Genomic DNA, 15,996 nt, shown 5'->3' on the forward strand with positions numbered 1-15,996 from the left:
CTGAAGACAGTGGGCTTTGATTTGAGTTTTTAACATTAGAAGGACTAGAATTTAAGAATACCTCAAAGTACCAACCTGTGTCAATTGTCACATTACATTTTTTTAATCCATAAGGCAAAGAAAATAGAAATGGTAGATGAGAATTTTTATTCCAAAGTAAAACTATAATTTTTTGTGTCAATTGACACGCTTGGTCCTTCTATATGAGTACTTGAGGGGAACATAAAACATAACATTAATCACACAACACAAAATTGGCAACAATCACACGTTCCCATGGGCACCAGAAATTGTCTTGAATAAAATTTCCTCAAAATTTCACTTATTTTTCACTTACTGGAGCAGAGTTTTCCTTTGGCCCTCTTGATCTCACCATCCTCCCCAGGACTTCCACACCATTGGAAGTGATATTGCCAGATGCATTTACTGCTTTTTCACCCACTTGCTTGCAGTCAACAAATACTTTGACCAAAGTCTTGCTAATAACAATATGCAGCTGGGGGGAGAAAAAAAAGCAAAGCTTAGGCAAGAAAACAAGAAAAAAATCTATCACTGTCAAACTTTCAATCTCATTCCATTCTATTCTAGTTAACAAACATATACCAAGCACTGAGCTAGCAAAAACAAAATAATACCTGACCTCAGTGAACTTACATTCTACTGGACAGAATGCAATGTGTAGTTTTAAAAGATAAGAGATATTCAAATATTCTATTTTGTTAAGGATGATGACATGAGAATTCATCCTGCCATTAGGGCAAATGGAGATCTATGTAAGATATATCTATATTTTCTTTTTTTTCTCTTTTTAAAAATTTTATTTTAGACTCAAACACCAGAACACAAATACAGAATAGAGAAAAGAAACAAAAACATAACATGAACTTAAATATTGGAACTTAAATATAAAGGGAAAAAAAGCATGATATGTACATTACAGAACATACGAGAGTATTCAAAATATGTAACAATAAATTTTCACTTCAAGAAGGCCTGTATGATAAATATTACATGTTGTGTTGAGAGCTGTCCATCCTTTCTTTATTTCTTCGTCAGTTTTCTTTTGTTCTCTGCTGTCTGTTTTGAAAATTTGTTCTTTTTTTCCCCTCTCCCCCTCCTCCCAGAAGGCTACAATTGAGTAAGGATATATTTCTCTATAGCTAGAGAAATATACATATATAGTTTCCCAAACAAACTCTACTCCTGATCTTTATTTTTATGTGTGCGCACCTCTTGTTTCCTATCCCTCCTACTTCCTCTACTTTACTCCTATCACTTGCCTACCCCCTCCAATACTCCCATTCCCATAAATCTAAACACCCTTTTACAGCCTCCTATAACCTATTCTCTCACCCTCCCCTCTGGAGATCCCTCCTTTATCCTTCCATGCCCATAAACACCATTCTATATCCCCATTTTACCTATTCCCTCACCCTTCTCTCTAAAGATCTCTTCCTTGTCCTCTCCCTGCTCCCCATCCCCTTATATATCTGTTTTCTAATGGGCTCTGGTTCATAGATTAGAATGTACCAAATTTCCAAAATTCCTAGCATTTTACTAATTTAGCAAAACACTTGACTGAATCGTGTTGGCAAGACAGAGAGCTGTGAGCTAAATGATAGTACAGTTATGTGGATTCAGAAACAGCCAAAAGGTTGAACCTACAGAGTTGTCACTAATTAATATATCAACTTGGAAAGAGGTATTTAAAAGAGCACCTGAGGGATCTGTTCTGCTCTCTGTACATCTTAAAGATTTTCTCAACAAGTTGTACAAAGGTATAGAAGATGAGGGAAAATGCAAAGAAGAAAATATAAGCTTTATGAGAGAAAAAAAATCCTAATAACCAGTGCTATCTCCAAATGGAATGTATTACTTCAAGAGATGGTGGGTTCCCCCTTACTAAAGTTCTTCAGGCAAACATCTTTGCCTGAAGGTAACACCATGTAGAAGGGATTTTTGTTTGGGCATTGTTTGGGCTGGATTCAATGGTTTTTGGCACCCTTCTAACCTTGTGATTCTGGGATTAATGGCATGCTCATCAAATTTGCATAAGACATAAATTTTGGAAGGTCTAGATGACAGAGTCAGGATCCAAAAAGATTTTTGTAGACTAAAACAATGCACCAAATCTAGCAAAATATGATATATGATGTGATATGACATGACAAAAAAGTATATTTATATATTTATACACACACACACACACACACAGAGGCAGTGAAGTGGCCCAGTGGATAGGATGAGTCAGGGAGACTCATTTTTAATGACTTCAAATTCAGCCTCAGACTGTGAGGCTCTGGCCAAGTCACTCAATTCTCAATTGATTTGGAGAAGGAAATGGCAAATCCCTCCAGTATCTTTGCCAAGAGAACCCCAAATGGGATCCCAAAGAATAAGACATGACTGAAAATAATCCAGCAATAGCAACAACACACACATATGCATATATATAATTTTATATTTGGGTTCGAAAAATCAACTTCACAATAATAAGATTGGGGGGAGATATGTCTAGACAGCCAATCATCTCAATCAGATCTCAGGATTTTAATGGATTGCAAGCTTGTGATGAGTCAACAGTAGGATACAGCAGCCAAAAAAAGTTAATGAGATTTTTGGTTTGCATTAAAAGGTGCAGATGATATTATGGTCAAATCACATCTGGAATAATATGTTCAGTTCTGGGAAGCACATTTTGGGAAAGTCACAGACAAACTAGAGATAGTCCAGAAGAGAGTAACCAAGAATATACAGAGCCCCAAAATTATGCCACATGACAGCAAATATAAAAAACTAGAAATGTTTAGCCATAAGACATGGAGGACTATGCTAGCAGTCTTCAGGTATAGCAAGGGCTGCTTTGTGGAAGTATTATTCTTCTTAACCCCAGAAAGTAGAAGTAATAGGTAGAACTGATAAAAGAGGAAAATTTAAGCTTCATGTCAGGCAAAGCTATAACAGAGACACACAAATCAGAATGAGTTGCCATAAGAGGGAACTGGTTTCCTTTCAGTTGAGATATTTCAGCAAAAGCTGGATGACTACTTGTCTGGCTTGTGATAAAGGATTCTCTTGTAGGTACAGAATAAATTAAATGAACTATGAGGTCCTTTCCAACTCAGATTCTGTGATTAAAAATAACTTGATCCAAAAAAGGAAAAAAAAAATTTTAAAAATAACGATCTTAACTATTATTTGGAGAGCCTCACTCTTATTCTTCTCTTGATTTCAAGCCTGTAAATCTTTCCCCATTCTATCACTACAGTGAGTAATGAAATGCTTTCGGAAAACCCAGTACATAATCATCCAAACTCACAAAGCTAATAAACTAAAAAGCATCAATTCACATTAAAAAAGGAGACCACTTTACAAAATGAATCTCAGAAGTACTAACAGAAAACTAAATTGAAATAACTACTTGAAAAAGGAGTTATGGGACTATGGGACAAAAACTATGGGACAAAAAAGTAGATAATTAAAACTAACTGGAGGTTAAATCAGAAATGAAGAAACATTATCAATTCAGAGATAATTCTAGTTATGAAGAGAATAGGAGTGGGTTTGGAAAAATTCGGTGTTTTCTCACTTTTTTGGGGTATATACATACATACACACACGTATATACGTATGTATGAGTTCACAATCTAAGGGGATTGCAAAGCTAGAGTTCTGTGCCCTCCTAACTGACAGACTGACTAGATGCTGTCTGACCAGGGCAGAGTTAAGTGGGAACTGAACTCCTGTGCCTCTCATAAGATATTAAACTGAATCAATTTAATTTCATTCTGGGCTAGGAGAGCCAAAGAACTTTTTTTATGTGTGTGGGTGTACGTGTGTGTGTGTGTGTGTGTGTAAGAATTAGGGAGCCTTGCTCTCTTTACAGCTCCTACGTTAGGCCATAGCAATCTATATATTGAAAGAGGAGGCATTAGGGGGGAAGATTTCTAAAGTAGGGATGGGGAGAAGAGGAAAAAAATTCTTGCGCAGTTTAAAGCACTCGGCTTTGGTTTGTGGCTTTCAGGATGATGCCTTTTTATAATTATGCTGACTTATTCTATATCTCTCAGCTCTGCTGGCAATGTGTGTGGAACTTGAAATTTACCTAAGGTTTAGAAAAAAATTCTTTGGAATGAATATTACAAGTTCATCATACTTCATAGGATATCATTGGCTAGCTCTTTAAGAGTTGTGAAATTTCAAATGTGATGCTTTTTTCTTTCAAATTTTCCTTTAAAGCTGTGCTCCAGATTCTGACCAGGAAAAAAAATCAATGCCAAGTAGAATTTAAGAGAAAATGAGAGTGAATCCAAAGAGGCCACTAAAGGAAACATCTCTGGCCATGAATTATATGATCTCTCACTCTATAAGACCTTTCAGAGAAGTACGGGTAATATATCTCTCAACTTCAACTCCAAACATGATAAAGAAATGTATTAATTACATTGTTGCATTTAACATTCAATTAAAAAAACCTTATAGATACTTTTTTTATATTATTGTTTTTTCCCTATGACTTCTGCCCCTCACTATGCCTATATAAATAAAATTCTCTCCTATAACAAAGTACAATTAAGGAAAACAAATAAAGCCATTGGCAACGTCTTTCAATGATATGCCTCATTTCAACTTATGGTCTACCACCTCCTTGTCATGAGATGAGAGGTATTCTTTACCATAAATTCTCTGAAGTCAAGACTGGTAACTGCATTGATGAGAGTTCTGAAACTTTCAAAGTAAATTCCAAATTCAGAATATGGCATATAGTCATATAAGAGGTAAGAATCACAGAAACTTAATTGTAAAAGGGATTTTAAAAGATTTTTCTTCCAATTTGTTCTTGATGGAGAATCCCTCTCTAAAAATTCCTAGCACAGGTTGTTAGTCTTTGCTTGAAAATTTCTAGAGAAGGATTCGATCAACACTAGGTTCTTTGGCGGCCAATTCTACTTTGGGACAGCTCTAAAAGTTAGGAAGTTTCCCCTTAGGTAAAGCTAAACTCAGTCTTCTGTTTCCTCCCATAGTTCCTTGTCCTGCCTTCTGTTGCCAAGTCAAACAAAACTAATCTCTCTTCCACGTGACATCTTTTTCAGCTGTTTGAAGACAGCTATCCATTGGCCCCTTAAACTTTCTCTTTCTAGGCTGCATGACCCCCAGGTCTTCTTTGTTAGAGTGCCATGGGCTATATGCTAAGAAGAAATCACAGAAGAATTAGATAAAAGCTTATGAAAAGCAAACCATACCAAATGAGTGAGTACCACTAATGGAAAGTGTAAACCCCTTGTGGAGTATTTATTGTAAAAGTTGGAGTCCATCAAGAAAAAAGTCTTTTGCTGGGTGAGGCAAAAATTCCAGAGCATGCCTAACCTATATGTTTCTATGGCAATCAATCAACAAACATTTATTAAGCACCCACTGTGTGCCAACCACTGCTCTAAGCTCTGGAGATACAAAAAGAGGCAAAAACAGTCCCTGCCCTCAAAGAGTTCACAATCTAAGGGGATTGCAAAGCTAACTGACAGACTGACTAGATGCTGTCTGACCAGGGCAGAGTTAAGTGGGAACTGAACTCCTGTGCCTCTCATAAGATATTAACTAAATCAATTTAATTTCATTCTGGGCTAGGAGAGCCAAAGAACTTTTTTTATGTGTGTGGGTGTATATGTGTGTGTGTGTGTGTGTGTGTGAATTAGGGAGCCTTGCTCTCTTTACAGCTCATATGTTAAACCATATCAATGAATCTTGTAAAGATGATCCTTAGCTAAACACAGGGAAAAAATAAGAGTCAAAAAGTATGTCTTTCCCTATGGCTTCATGGTACAATGGATAGCTCCTTAGATTTCTAATTCAAAGGTTCTGATTATCTGTACTAGTGGAGTTATAATTACTTTTAGTGGAAGTAGAGTAGAATGGTACAGTAGAAAGAGAACTGAACTTAGAGTAATGGGCCATGAGTTCAATTCTCAGTCCTTCTTTACTATACCTTCTATGTGACTTTGGGCAATTTGCTCTAAGCCTCAGTTTCCTCATATGTAAAATAAGAGAAGTTGGACCAGCTGACTTTTAAGGTTCCTTCCAATTTGAAATCTGTGTTTCTTTATCCCTGGAGCTCTGTCTTACAGAACAATGAAAGTCTAAGTAATGGGTTTAGGTCACAGGTGAGTAGTTGTTAAAATAAGAACAAAGAATTTTTACAAAGCTTTCTGGATGGATGGCATTCTTTGAGAATGGAAGGGTCAATGTGTGTGTGTGTGTGTGTGTGTGTGTGTGTGTGTGTGTGTGTGTGTGTGTGTGTGTGTGTAGACCAGTCTTCCAAGATGCCTCAACTGCAAATATTTTCATCTCTGTGTGCACAAGTTATTAGACCAATAATCCTTTCCACTCAACAAATATAAACATTTTTGTTCTGTGTCTACTGGTGATATTTTCAAAGTAGGAATACTGTTGTTTGTCCTTCCTTCTCAGGGAAAGCTGCCTTGTTTTGTACTTAAATCTCTGTCCATATTTATGCTATGCTCTTACAACATTATTTATATTCAATACACACATGAACACATATATTTTACTAAGTGTCTTGCATTGACCAATACTGTGTAATAATAAAGGTTATAACTGACCTTGTGAAAACTTCCATAGAATATTTTCTTAATTTCAGGCCCTTCAAAGGTTACGGTTTGAAATTCCCCTTGGTAGTCATAATTGAAGTAGGTAATTGTCTTGCCTCCATCTGTTTGGTGGGACAATGAATATTATATGAATACAATAAAAATAAACATAATTAAACATGAATATACCGTAAAATAGGTCAATGATTTCTTATCCCCAGGTCTGAGGAGATTGATAATCCCCTTTGTAACTAAATGGAAACATACCTTAGAGTTAAATACAGAATGATAACTAAGCCTTTGCTATTTATTAGTCCTTTGGCATTCTCTAGAATGCATTTAAGCTGCTATTCACTCATGATGAAGAAATCACTCTCAGTTGTACACTTATAATTCTCTATCCATCAAAATCTGAATCAATTTTCCAAGGAGGTTGGGTATATCCAAGTCTAACCTCCAACCAGGCATTTTTAGACCTCACACAAATAGTAAATAGTGGATGCAGACTCTAACCCAAGTCCTCCTACTTCAAATTCAGTATTCTTTCCACCATATCTTGCTATTATCACTTGTTCGCCCCCACAGCCCAAGCCTGAAAGAGGCTTGGTCAGGGTAAGAGTTAGAAATGATGACCAAAGAATAGAATGAAATCAATGACCTTATAAAAATTCACAATTTTGACCTCATTGATCCACGCAACTGAACTAAGCAGTGATTGATATCCACTTCAAGACACCAGTTAATTTCACTCCAGTTAAATTCAATTATTTATTAAGTATCTGCTACTTCCAGGTACTTTGCTCACTACTGGGAACACAAATACAAAAATCCAAAGATGGGACAATGAAATAACATCAAATTTTTTTATTATGAATAAACTGCTACTGACTGAGTTTTGTATATGAAACACATATTCATATTATAGGTAAAAGAATAATTATTAATGAGCTACTTTTCAGTGAAATAGGTAGGACTTCTCTCAAAAAATATAAATGGGGACATGAGGTTATTCTGTCACTTTTCTCTCTTCTAAGGCAATGAGAATATGAAATTCTACCCATTTCATTTTTCCAAAGCTCAGAAATCAACAGCTGACACATTTTATCAGCAGAATCCTCTTGGTTCTAATCTTAGGCTTTAATAGATCTATATTCTTCACTACCAGTGACATGGGCTTTACATGATTGTCCATCCTGGGCAAGTTTTGTAGCATAGTGTCTGGTATCTAATTAACGTATTTCCGGCATCTACCCAACAATAAAAACTATAATTCTTAGCCCTTCTATTCACTTTTCTACCTGTCTGTGGTTGGACACCATCACTAAAGAAGCAGAAAAAAGCTGCAGAGGATTGAGGGCCATTTTGCATTTTCCTTTGTTCCATGGTTGCTGTGGTCAAAAAATATTGGTAACCAAATGGTCAGTGTAGTAGTGCTGAGCCTTGGTTAGTTAACCTAGAACCCAGAAAGTCAACATAGTCTTTTGCCAGGGCTTTAACTGAAACCTTTCCAGAACCTACCAGGTCATATGCCAAGAGGTCTAGTCTTTGAGAACCAATATATAAAGCTGGAGTTTATATATGTATATAAAGTGACTCTTCTGTTCAAAAGCTAGCGGAAGGAATGCTAGAGTAAAGGTAAGAATAATCAAGTCCAATCGCTGCCTATATAATCTTGAGCAGATCGCTTAACCTCTTTGAGGATCAGTTTCCTTATCTCTAAAATGGGGGTAAAATCCACCCAATGTACTTCCTGATAAGAGGATTCTTTCTTGTGAAATGTGAGAGCTCTATGTGAAGTACATTCAAAGTGCTCCTTTGATGCCTCATTATGGTGTCAGAGACCCTAGTTTCTACAGAAAACAAATTCTCACAACAGATCATTGCATGAGGACTAGACTAGAGGTTCACAATCTAAATGATGTCCACCACATTTTCTTTGACTGAAGCAACTCATGGTGACCCTGTACTCAGGTGAGTAAGGTTTATAATCCTAAAGGATAAAAACAGATCTTTGTGAGGATGGCATGATACCTCGTCTTTAAAATTTCTGTTGTAAAGTAGTATCCACACAAATAACTGAACACACACACACACACACACACACACACACACACAGAAACAGAATCCAGATTCAGATACATACTGTCTAAGATGACTCCAACAAGTGGGTCAGAGTCATTATTTAAAATCTCCCAGAGAGCAAATGGTTCTTGAGGTGTGTCAGGCAATATCCGGAATAGAAAAGAGATGGTGTAGTCTGAAGGCAATCCCTCTGGATGCAAATATCTGTTGAAGGAGAGAATATCACAATGTTTTAAATAACAACTGTATTTAGAGATAAGTAAATTTGAGGATATGAAACTGGGAAATGAAACATGCACTAAATCCTCAAATTTCATTTGTCCATTAAATCCCTTATTTCACCATGCAGGAAATCTTGCATTAGTTTCTGTAGTTCTATTTAGCAAATAAACTAGGGGTTGGATCTTAAAGTCCCTTTGTACAGTGGGAAAAAGGTGCTGGATTGGAAGACAAAGGACCTTGAATTCTGTCATTTACTGCTTCAATAAGTAGTTTAATTTCTCTAGACCTCAGTTTCTTCTTCTGTAAAATGAAGCTCTTGGACTGGATGACCTCTTTGATGCCTTCCAACACTAGATCTCTGATTCTATGATCCTATAATCCAGTCAACTCTAAGATACTAGAACTGAGATTTCTCAGAGCAATATTGTTCATATATGACTATCACCTCTATTAGTTAAAATATTAACTTCTGGAAAGAGGATGCTCTTTGATAATTATTTCAGATGCCAACATGAAAACAGATTAAATTATATAATAAATGTGAAGAGAATAACAATTTTCAAATAACCAAAAAGGATTTTAAGCCCAAGCGCATAGCCTATTTATTTTCAGCAACATTTATTATGAGAGCGCAACAAAAGAATGTGGATGGTCCTTGTAAATCATTATAACAAAATGTTGATCTCAAATTTATTGTTTTTCAGATGGAAGTGCATTTTCATAAGTTTGAGAAAGCTGGTTTTTTCCCATTCCAACCTGACCCAAGGAATTAATCATTCAAATCTTTTATCAAACACTTCTTATGTGCCATGTACTATGGTGGAGCTGGGAATACAAAGACAGAAGCAAAACAGTTCTTTCCCTAAAAGAGTTTACATTCTAATGGAGAAGAGAATATGTGACTACACACACATATGCTTACTATATAGTTACAGTTATAATTATACACAAGACATACTCTAAGCAAATACAAGGTAACTTTGGTAGGGAAGGGCCTAGCAACAAGGAGGGGTCAGGCAAGGACTCATGTAGAACTCGGTATTTGGACTGTCTTCAAGAAAGCCAGTAACTCCAAAGGGAAAAGGTGACGCTAGAGCTAAGGCACAGATACGGGAGAGGAATAGTAATCATATCATTATGGCTAGACTATAGAATGCATGAAGGGGAGTAATGTGCAAGAGGCTGGAAAAATATTTAGGAATCAGGTTGGAAAGAGTTTTAAATGTCAGAGGAATTTATAGTTATTTGAGCCAAGTTGACAGTTAACTAAAGGAGTTCACTGAATGGAAGGTGAATTGGTGAGATGGATTCTTTAGGAAAATCACTTTGCTGGCTCAGTGGAGGATGAACTGGAGTGGGGAGAGACTTGGGGAAGAAACACTAATTAGTAGGTTATAACATAATTCAGGCAAAAAATGATAAGAAACTTAACTAGAGTGGAGAGAATGGAGGAACACTGTAGAGACAGAAATGCCAAGATCTGATAAAAGATTGGATATGTGGAGTCAATGCAAATTAGAGATCAAGGATAACAGAGAACTTGAGAAAGCAGAGAACTGAGAGAAGGTCATTTAATAAGGTGTTTAAGAGATCACTGATAACTTTGGAGAGAACAATGTCCGTTGAATGATAAGGTCAGAAGTCAGATTAAAAGGGCATAGAAGAGAGAGGGGGAGGAAGTGGAAACAATGAATTAAGGAATTTGGCTGAGAGGAAGAGGAGAGATACAGGATGACAGCTAGAGAGATGCCAAGGTTTAGTGAGAATTTTTTTAAGTGTAGGACATATCTAGGAATATATGTAAGCAATAACAAAGAAACCAAGACAGGGATACTACCCTACTTTTTATTATAATAGTTTACTTGATTCTCTTAAGAACCCAGCAGGGTAGGTATTACTAAAGTTGGAGAAAGTGATGCTAAGAAAAGCTAAGTGACTTGCCCAGAGTCACAAAGCTGGTAAGTGCCTGAAGCTGGACTCAAACTCGTCTGCCTGAATCCAAATTCAGTACTCTCCCCATTATATTACCTAAGAGTCTAAATATACACACTTCCCCCACTGTTTTTGAAAAATTGGTAGGGTTATACTCTATTTTTCGCTGTATGGAAAATGTTTGTGGAACATTATGTAAACAACTTTACAGAAAAAATGAGGCAAAAACAGACACAGATTTGACATAGGGAGGGTATGAGTAAAGTTTTGGGAGTTTATTCTCCAAAGGAATGAACAAGTTCCACATTTTTTTGTTGTTGCAATTTTATTTGGTATCATTCTACTAAGAATTCCCAAGCACCTGATGGCAAAGAAGGCATGAAATAACTTCTTATTTTGAGATCTGAAAGAACAATGACTTTGATATTCTGAAGTTAAAATGAACATACTTGGTAGGCTGGGAAACCAGAGCATCTTTATGTAGCTGGTAACATGGATACACATTGAAGGTGCCAGGTCCCATAGAAACCCCTTCCACTGCTGAAAAATCCTTTTCAACCAAACCAAATAATTCCATCATTTTAAATCCTGAAAAGCATAACATTTGAAGAGGTCAGACTTGAATTGAACGGACAATGATAGAAAAAAGAATACATCTTCAGATTAGAGCTGTAATCTTAGCAAGTAAAATGAATGAGTTTCAGTGAAATAAATGGACATAAGATACAATTCATTTTATCCTCTGGCATTTGCAAAATGGCACTTGCCATAGCACTGTACCTGCAAGATTGCTGCCGTCCTTACTGACCAGAGGGCAAGCTGAAAAAAGAGAAGGAAGATCACTTAAAGATATTTCCAAATGTACTTTCCTCACCTCTAACTTCCCCTCACCTCTAACCTAAAAAAGAAGTTAAATGATTTCAATGAAGATGAATTACTTTGAAGCCTCCTAGTCATATGTGGCTATTATTTTCTCTGCTTTTCCAAAGATACCAAACATGTGAACTAACCACCACTATTAAAAGCAAAGTCCCAGAAGTCTATTCTTGTGTGTATGTGCATGTATGTGCGTGCATGTGTGTGCATGTGTGTATGCGCGTGCGCGTGCCACCAATGCCTATTAGAGTAAATGGGCCATTATGAGCATCATGAGAAAGGAAACCTGCTGGCATTTTTCTGAGAAGTATTTATAGGAGCTATTTTAAATCAAGCTTATTTTTAAATCCAATACCCATTTGATTAGGAAAAGCCTTTAGAAACCTAAAACCCCCAAGTGGGAAAAACAAAAATACAGTAAAACTCTCATGTGCTCTTTTCTACAAAAAGTAGCATTTGCGATGAAAGCCTTTGTCAAGTTAACAATTCTTCCTCAAATCAGTAAGGAATTCATTATTTAATAAGGATTAACTGCTTCAGCCTGTAAGCACCCAATGAATAAGCAGCCACAGATTCAATGAACTAACTTGCAGAGGCGGTTTCACAGACAAAAGTAATCAGCTCATCTTCAATTTTCTTAAAGGCATCAAAGTCATCAACGAAGAAGACGTGTCTTGCAGTGGGCTGGCTGCCAATGCTAACCAGTTCTGCATAATCTGCATCAGCCACACCAATCGCAAAAATGTTGATGCCTGCGGAAGAAGGAGACCAGATTTCTGATTAGTCTGAAGAGAAGGGGAAAATACAAGCAAAACAAGACTTGGCTAGTTTCTGTTTAAAAGCACTGGATTTTTGTCAAATGACCTGGGTTTGAATCCTGCTTCCATCACTTACCACCTGTGTGATCCTGGGAAAATTGCTTAATCTCTCTGGGTACCAGTTTCTTCATTTGCAAAATGAGGGGAGGGTGGACTAGATCGTTTTTAAGCTCTAAGGCTTTGATCCTAGAATCTGAAAGGATTGCTATCCTACCTGTGTAACCTTAGGCAAGTAATTGTTATTGTGTTATAAAATGGAAGAGTTGGATTATACGACCACGAAGGGCACTAACACCTACGATTCTGTTGTCTTTGGTCCAAAAACAACTTATAAATAGAAACATATAAATAGAAGGAAGTAGGACAAAATATTCATTATAATTCATCAAAATTTATGTACCAGTTTGAAAACATGATCATTATTTCATTATCACTACTTATTTTGTATTTTAAGTAGCTTAAAAACAGCAGTACAAAATATAATGCTTACAAAGAAATAATTTAAAATTTCACATTTATATAGCAACTGAGGAGTGGGCAGAAGACCTGTCCTGGTATCTATCAGCAAGATCTGAGTTCAGGTCCTGCTTCAGACACATGCTAACCATGAATAGACCACTTAAACTCTCAGTGTTCCAGATAGGTCTCTATAACTGTAAGTTACAGACTAGTTTCCTGTTGGTATCATCAGAAGGTGTTTCTTCAATAATACAATCACAGGTCTGGATAAACAAACAGCAATTTCATATTTGTAAATTTTAATATCAGAAGATCCTAGGATGAAAATAGTAGAATCACAGAATCTTAGAACTGGAAGAGAACTTCGTGTCTCTCCATTATTCAGAAATAGAAAATTAGAGAGGTAGCTAGGTGGCACAATGGATAGAGAACCAGTCCTGAGTTCAAATTCAGCCTCAGACACTTAATAACTGTATGATCGTGGGTAAGTCACTTAATTCTGATTGCCTCAAAAATAACCAAAAAAAAAAATTGAGGCAAAAGTAATATATGACACATCATAGAATAATCCCAGAGAACCAGACATTACTTAAGAAGAGTTAAAATTGTACTCATGGGGGATGCCCATCAAAAGGAGAATGGCTAAACAAGATGTATGTGATTATGATGGAACACTATTGTACTATAAGAAATGATGAGCAGATTGCTCTCAGAAAAAACTAGAAAGACTTGCACGGGCTGATGCAAAGTGAAATATACTGTGTACAAAGTAACAGTAACATTGTAAGATGATCAACTGTGAAAGACTTAGCTATTCTCAGAAATGCAATGATCCAAGACAATCCTGAAGGACTTATGATGAAAAATGCTATCCATCCCTACAGAAAGAACTGATGATGTCTAAATACAGATTGAAGAATACCTTTTAAACTTTATTTTTCTTGAGACTTTTGTTTATGTTTCCTTTCACATCATGACTATTATGGATATGTTTTGCATGACTACACATGTATAACCTATATCGAATTGCTTGCCTTCTCAATAAGGGGGTGGGAAGGGATGAAAGGAGAGAATTTTGAGAATGAATGTAAAAAATTTCTTTTACATGTAACTGGGGGAAAATAAAATACTAAATAATTTTTTTTTAAAATAAAAATAAAAAATACTCATGAGAATATTTCCTCTGTGTGGCTAGTACATTATACTCACAGTGGCATCGAGGGGAGTTGTTCAGGATACCTCAGAACCATTTATTTACCTTCAGGCCCAGCAGGTAAAATCACTGAAGATAAGAGTAGACAAGAGCTTAACTTGCTAACCCACTGTGTGAAGTTCTCTTATCAAAACTGATGAAATTACCTATTGATTAATCCAGGAGCATCCATAACCCTGAAGTCACTTTAAAATTTGAGACACTAAAAGAGTCCTTTGAAGCAGTTGGTTGGGTGGCATGAGCCCTGGCAATCTAGAAGAAGTCCATCTATAGAAAGAGAACCAAGTGCTTGAATGGAAAGTGCTCCTTGAGTCTTGCGGATAGGGGTGGAGAGTTCCTTTCTCCTTCCCTCTGCCACAAAAGCCATGGCATCCCACAGCAGAACCACTTGTCCAGTGAGACACACCACACTTTGCAGGAAGCAGACCCAATGAATTAAGCATAGGACAGGAGGGACTTAATGAGTTGAGAGTTGGCCCTAATCATGAGGAGTTGAGTTGTGCAGAGGGAGCCTAGTTGAGAGATGTTGTGTCCAGCAGGAACAGTATGAAAACAGCATATAAAGAGAAGACATCAGGGCGCTGAAATGTTGCCTGGGCCACACATACTCTTCCCTTTGCCCCTCTACTAGAATAGAAACCATTATTTGTAATCTATGTATGCACTCGTGCTCTTGCTATTATTTGTGCTATGAATGTCTTTACTTTGAGCTAATTACATCCTAATTTCTGATAAGTTGGAAGTGGAGGGGTAAAACACAAAGCAAAACTGGACTTGGCTTGTTTCTGTTTAAGAGCACTGGGTTTGGAGTCAAATGACCTGGGTTTAAGTTCTGCCTCCATCATTCCATTCATACCCACCTCAGAGGTTAGCCACCCCTCACCCTCTACCCCCATCCATAATAGTGTGTATACAAATTGAGGGAATAGTCTCAGAGGGGGCTCTATGTGAATCACATATGGTAGACTGCTGAAGTCTATAAGGGGGAGAAAGGTGGATAGCATGAATAATTTGATAATATACATAATATTTACACATAAATCATGTGAGTTTGGACTTAGAAAACAGGTTCCCCACCCCTGTAGTAGACTATAAACTCCATGAGGGTGGGAAATAATGTCTCCTTTTAAGTTTTATGTCTCTCTCAGCAGGCAACACAGGGTTCTGCATAAAGTAACTGCTTAATTAGTATTTGTTGAAGTTGAATTATTTCTGCCACCATTACATATATAATTACCTTCTAGTTGCAACTCCCTGGAAATTTTATTTACATCATCCTGTGATCGCCCATCAGTAATGACCACAATAACCTTGGGTATGCCTCTTCTTGTTCCTGCTTCAGCAGTAAACAAGGCATCTCGAACATGCTTAAGTGCTTTTCCTGAAAGAGTTAAAAGGAGTTAAAAAGTTAAAAAAAGAGTTAAAAAAAGTTAAAAAGGGAAAGACCCTCATTAAAACAATCAAAAAACCCAAACCTTTAGTGAAACTTCCCTGGATTTCAATAATAATAAGTGGGCTTCAAAAATATGTCTTCAGTAATTAAATAATAACCATTCATTCTTTGGGGCTTCTCCTTACCTGTTTTTGTATTTCCTCCTTTGTATGAAAGATTCTTAATCCCTTCAAGGAGGGTGTCTTTGGTTTTATATGTATTTAGTTTAAATTCTGTTCTGGGGTCATCAGTGTACTGAACAATGGACACCTGGGGATAGAAGGTATACACTTTACTTCAGACTAGTTAGCATTTTTCAAGGATTAATAAGTCTTTACCTTTTACTTAATTTAGTCC

General features: G+C 36.6%; 1 protein-coding gene across 2 annotated transcripts in view; it reads right to left on the reverse strand.

The window, feature by feature from the left end:
- Positions 1-15,996, reverse strand: part of COL14A1 (collagen type XIV alpha 1 chain) — a 248,731-nt gene that overhangs the window by 85,077 nt on the left and 147,658 nt on the right. For both annotated transcript variants that reach the window (XM_072603195.1, XM_072603197.1), the window contains exons 28-35: positions 15,786-15,909; positions 15,445-15,588; positions 12,305-12,469; positions 11,622-11,660; positions 11,291-11,429; positions 8,749-8,891; positions 6,618-6,727; positions 338-496 (exon numbers count right to left, since the gene is read on the reverse strand). In XM_072603195.1, the coding sequence (XP_072459296.1) occupies positions 338-496; positions 6,618-6,727; positions 8,749-8,891; positions 11,291-11,429; positions 11,622-11,660; positions 12,305-12,469; positions 15,445-15,588; positions 15,786-15,909 (1,023 nt within the window). The remainder of the gene's footprint in view (positions 1-337; positions 497-6,617; positions 6,728-8,748; positions 8,892-11,290; positions 11,430-11,621; positions 11,661-12,304; positions 12,470-15,444; positions 15,589-15,785; positions 15,910-15,996) is intronic.

Source organism: Notamacropus eugenii, chromosome 4, assembly GCF_028372415.1.
Source record: "Notamacropus eugenii isolate mMacEug1 chromosome 4, mMacEug1.pri_v2, whole genome shotgun sequence".
Classification (NCBI taxonomy): Eukaryota; Metazoa; Chordata; class Mammalia; order Diprotodontia; family Macropodidae; genus Notamacropus; species Notamacropus eugenii.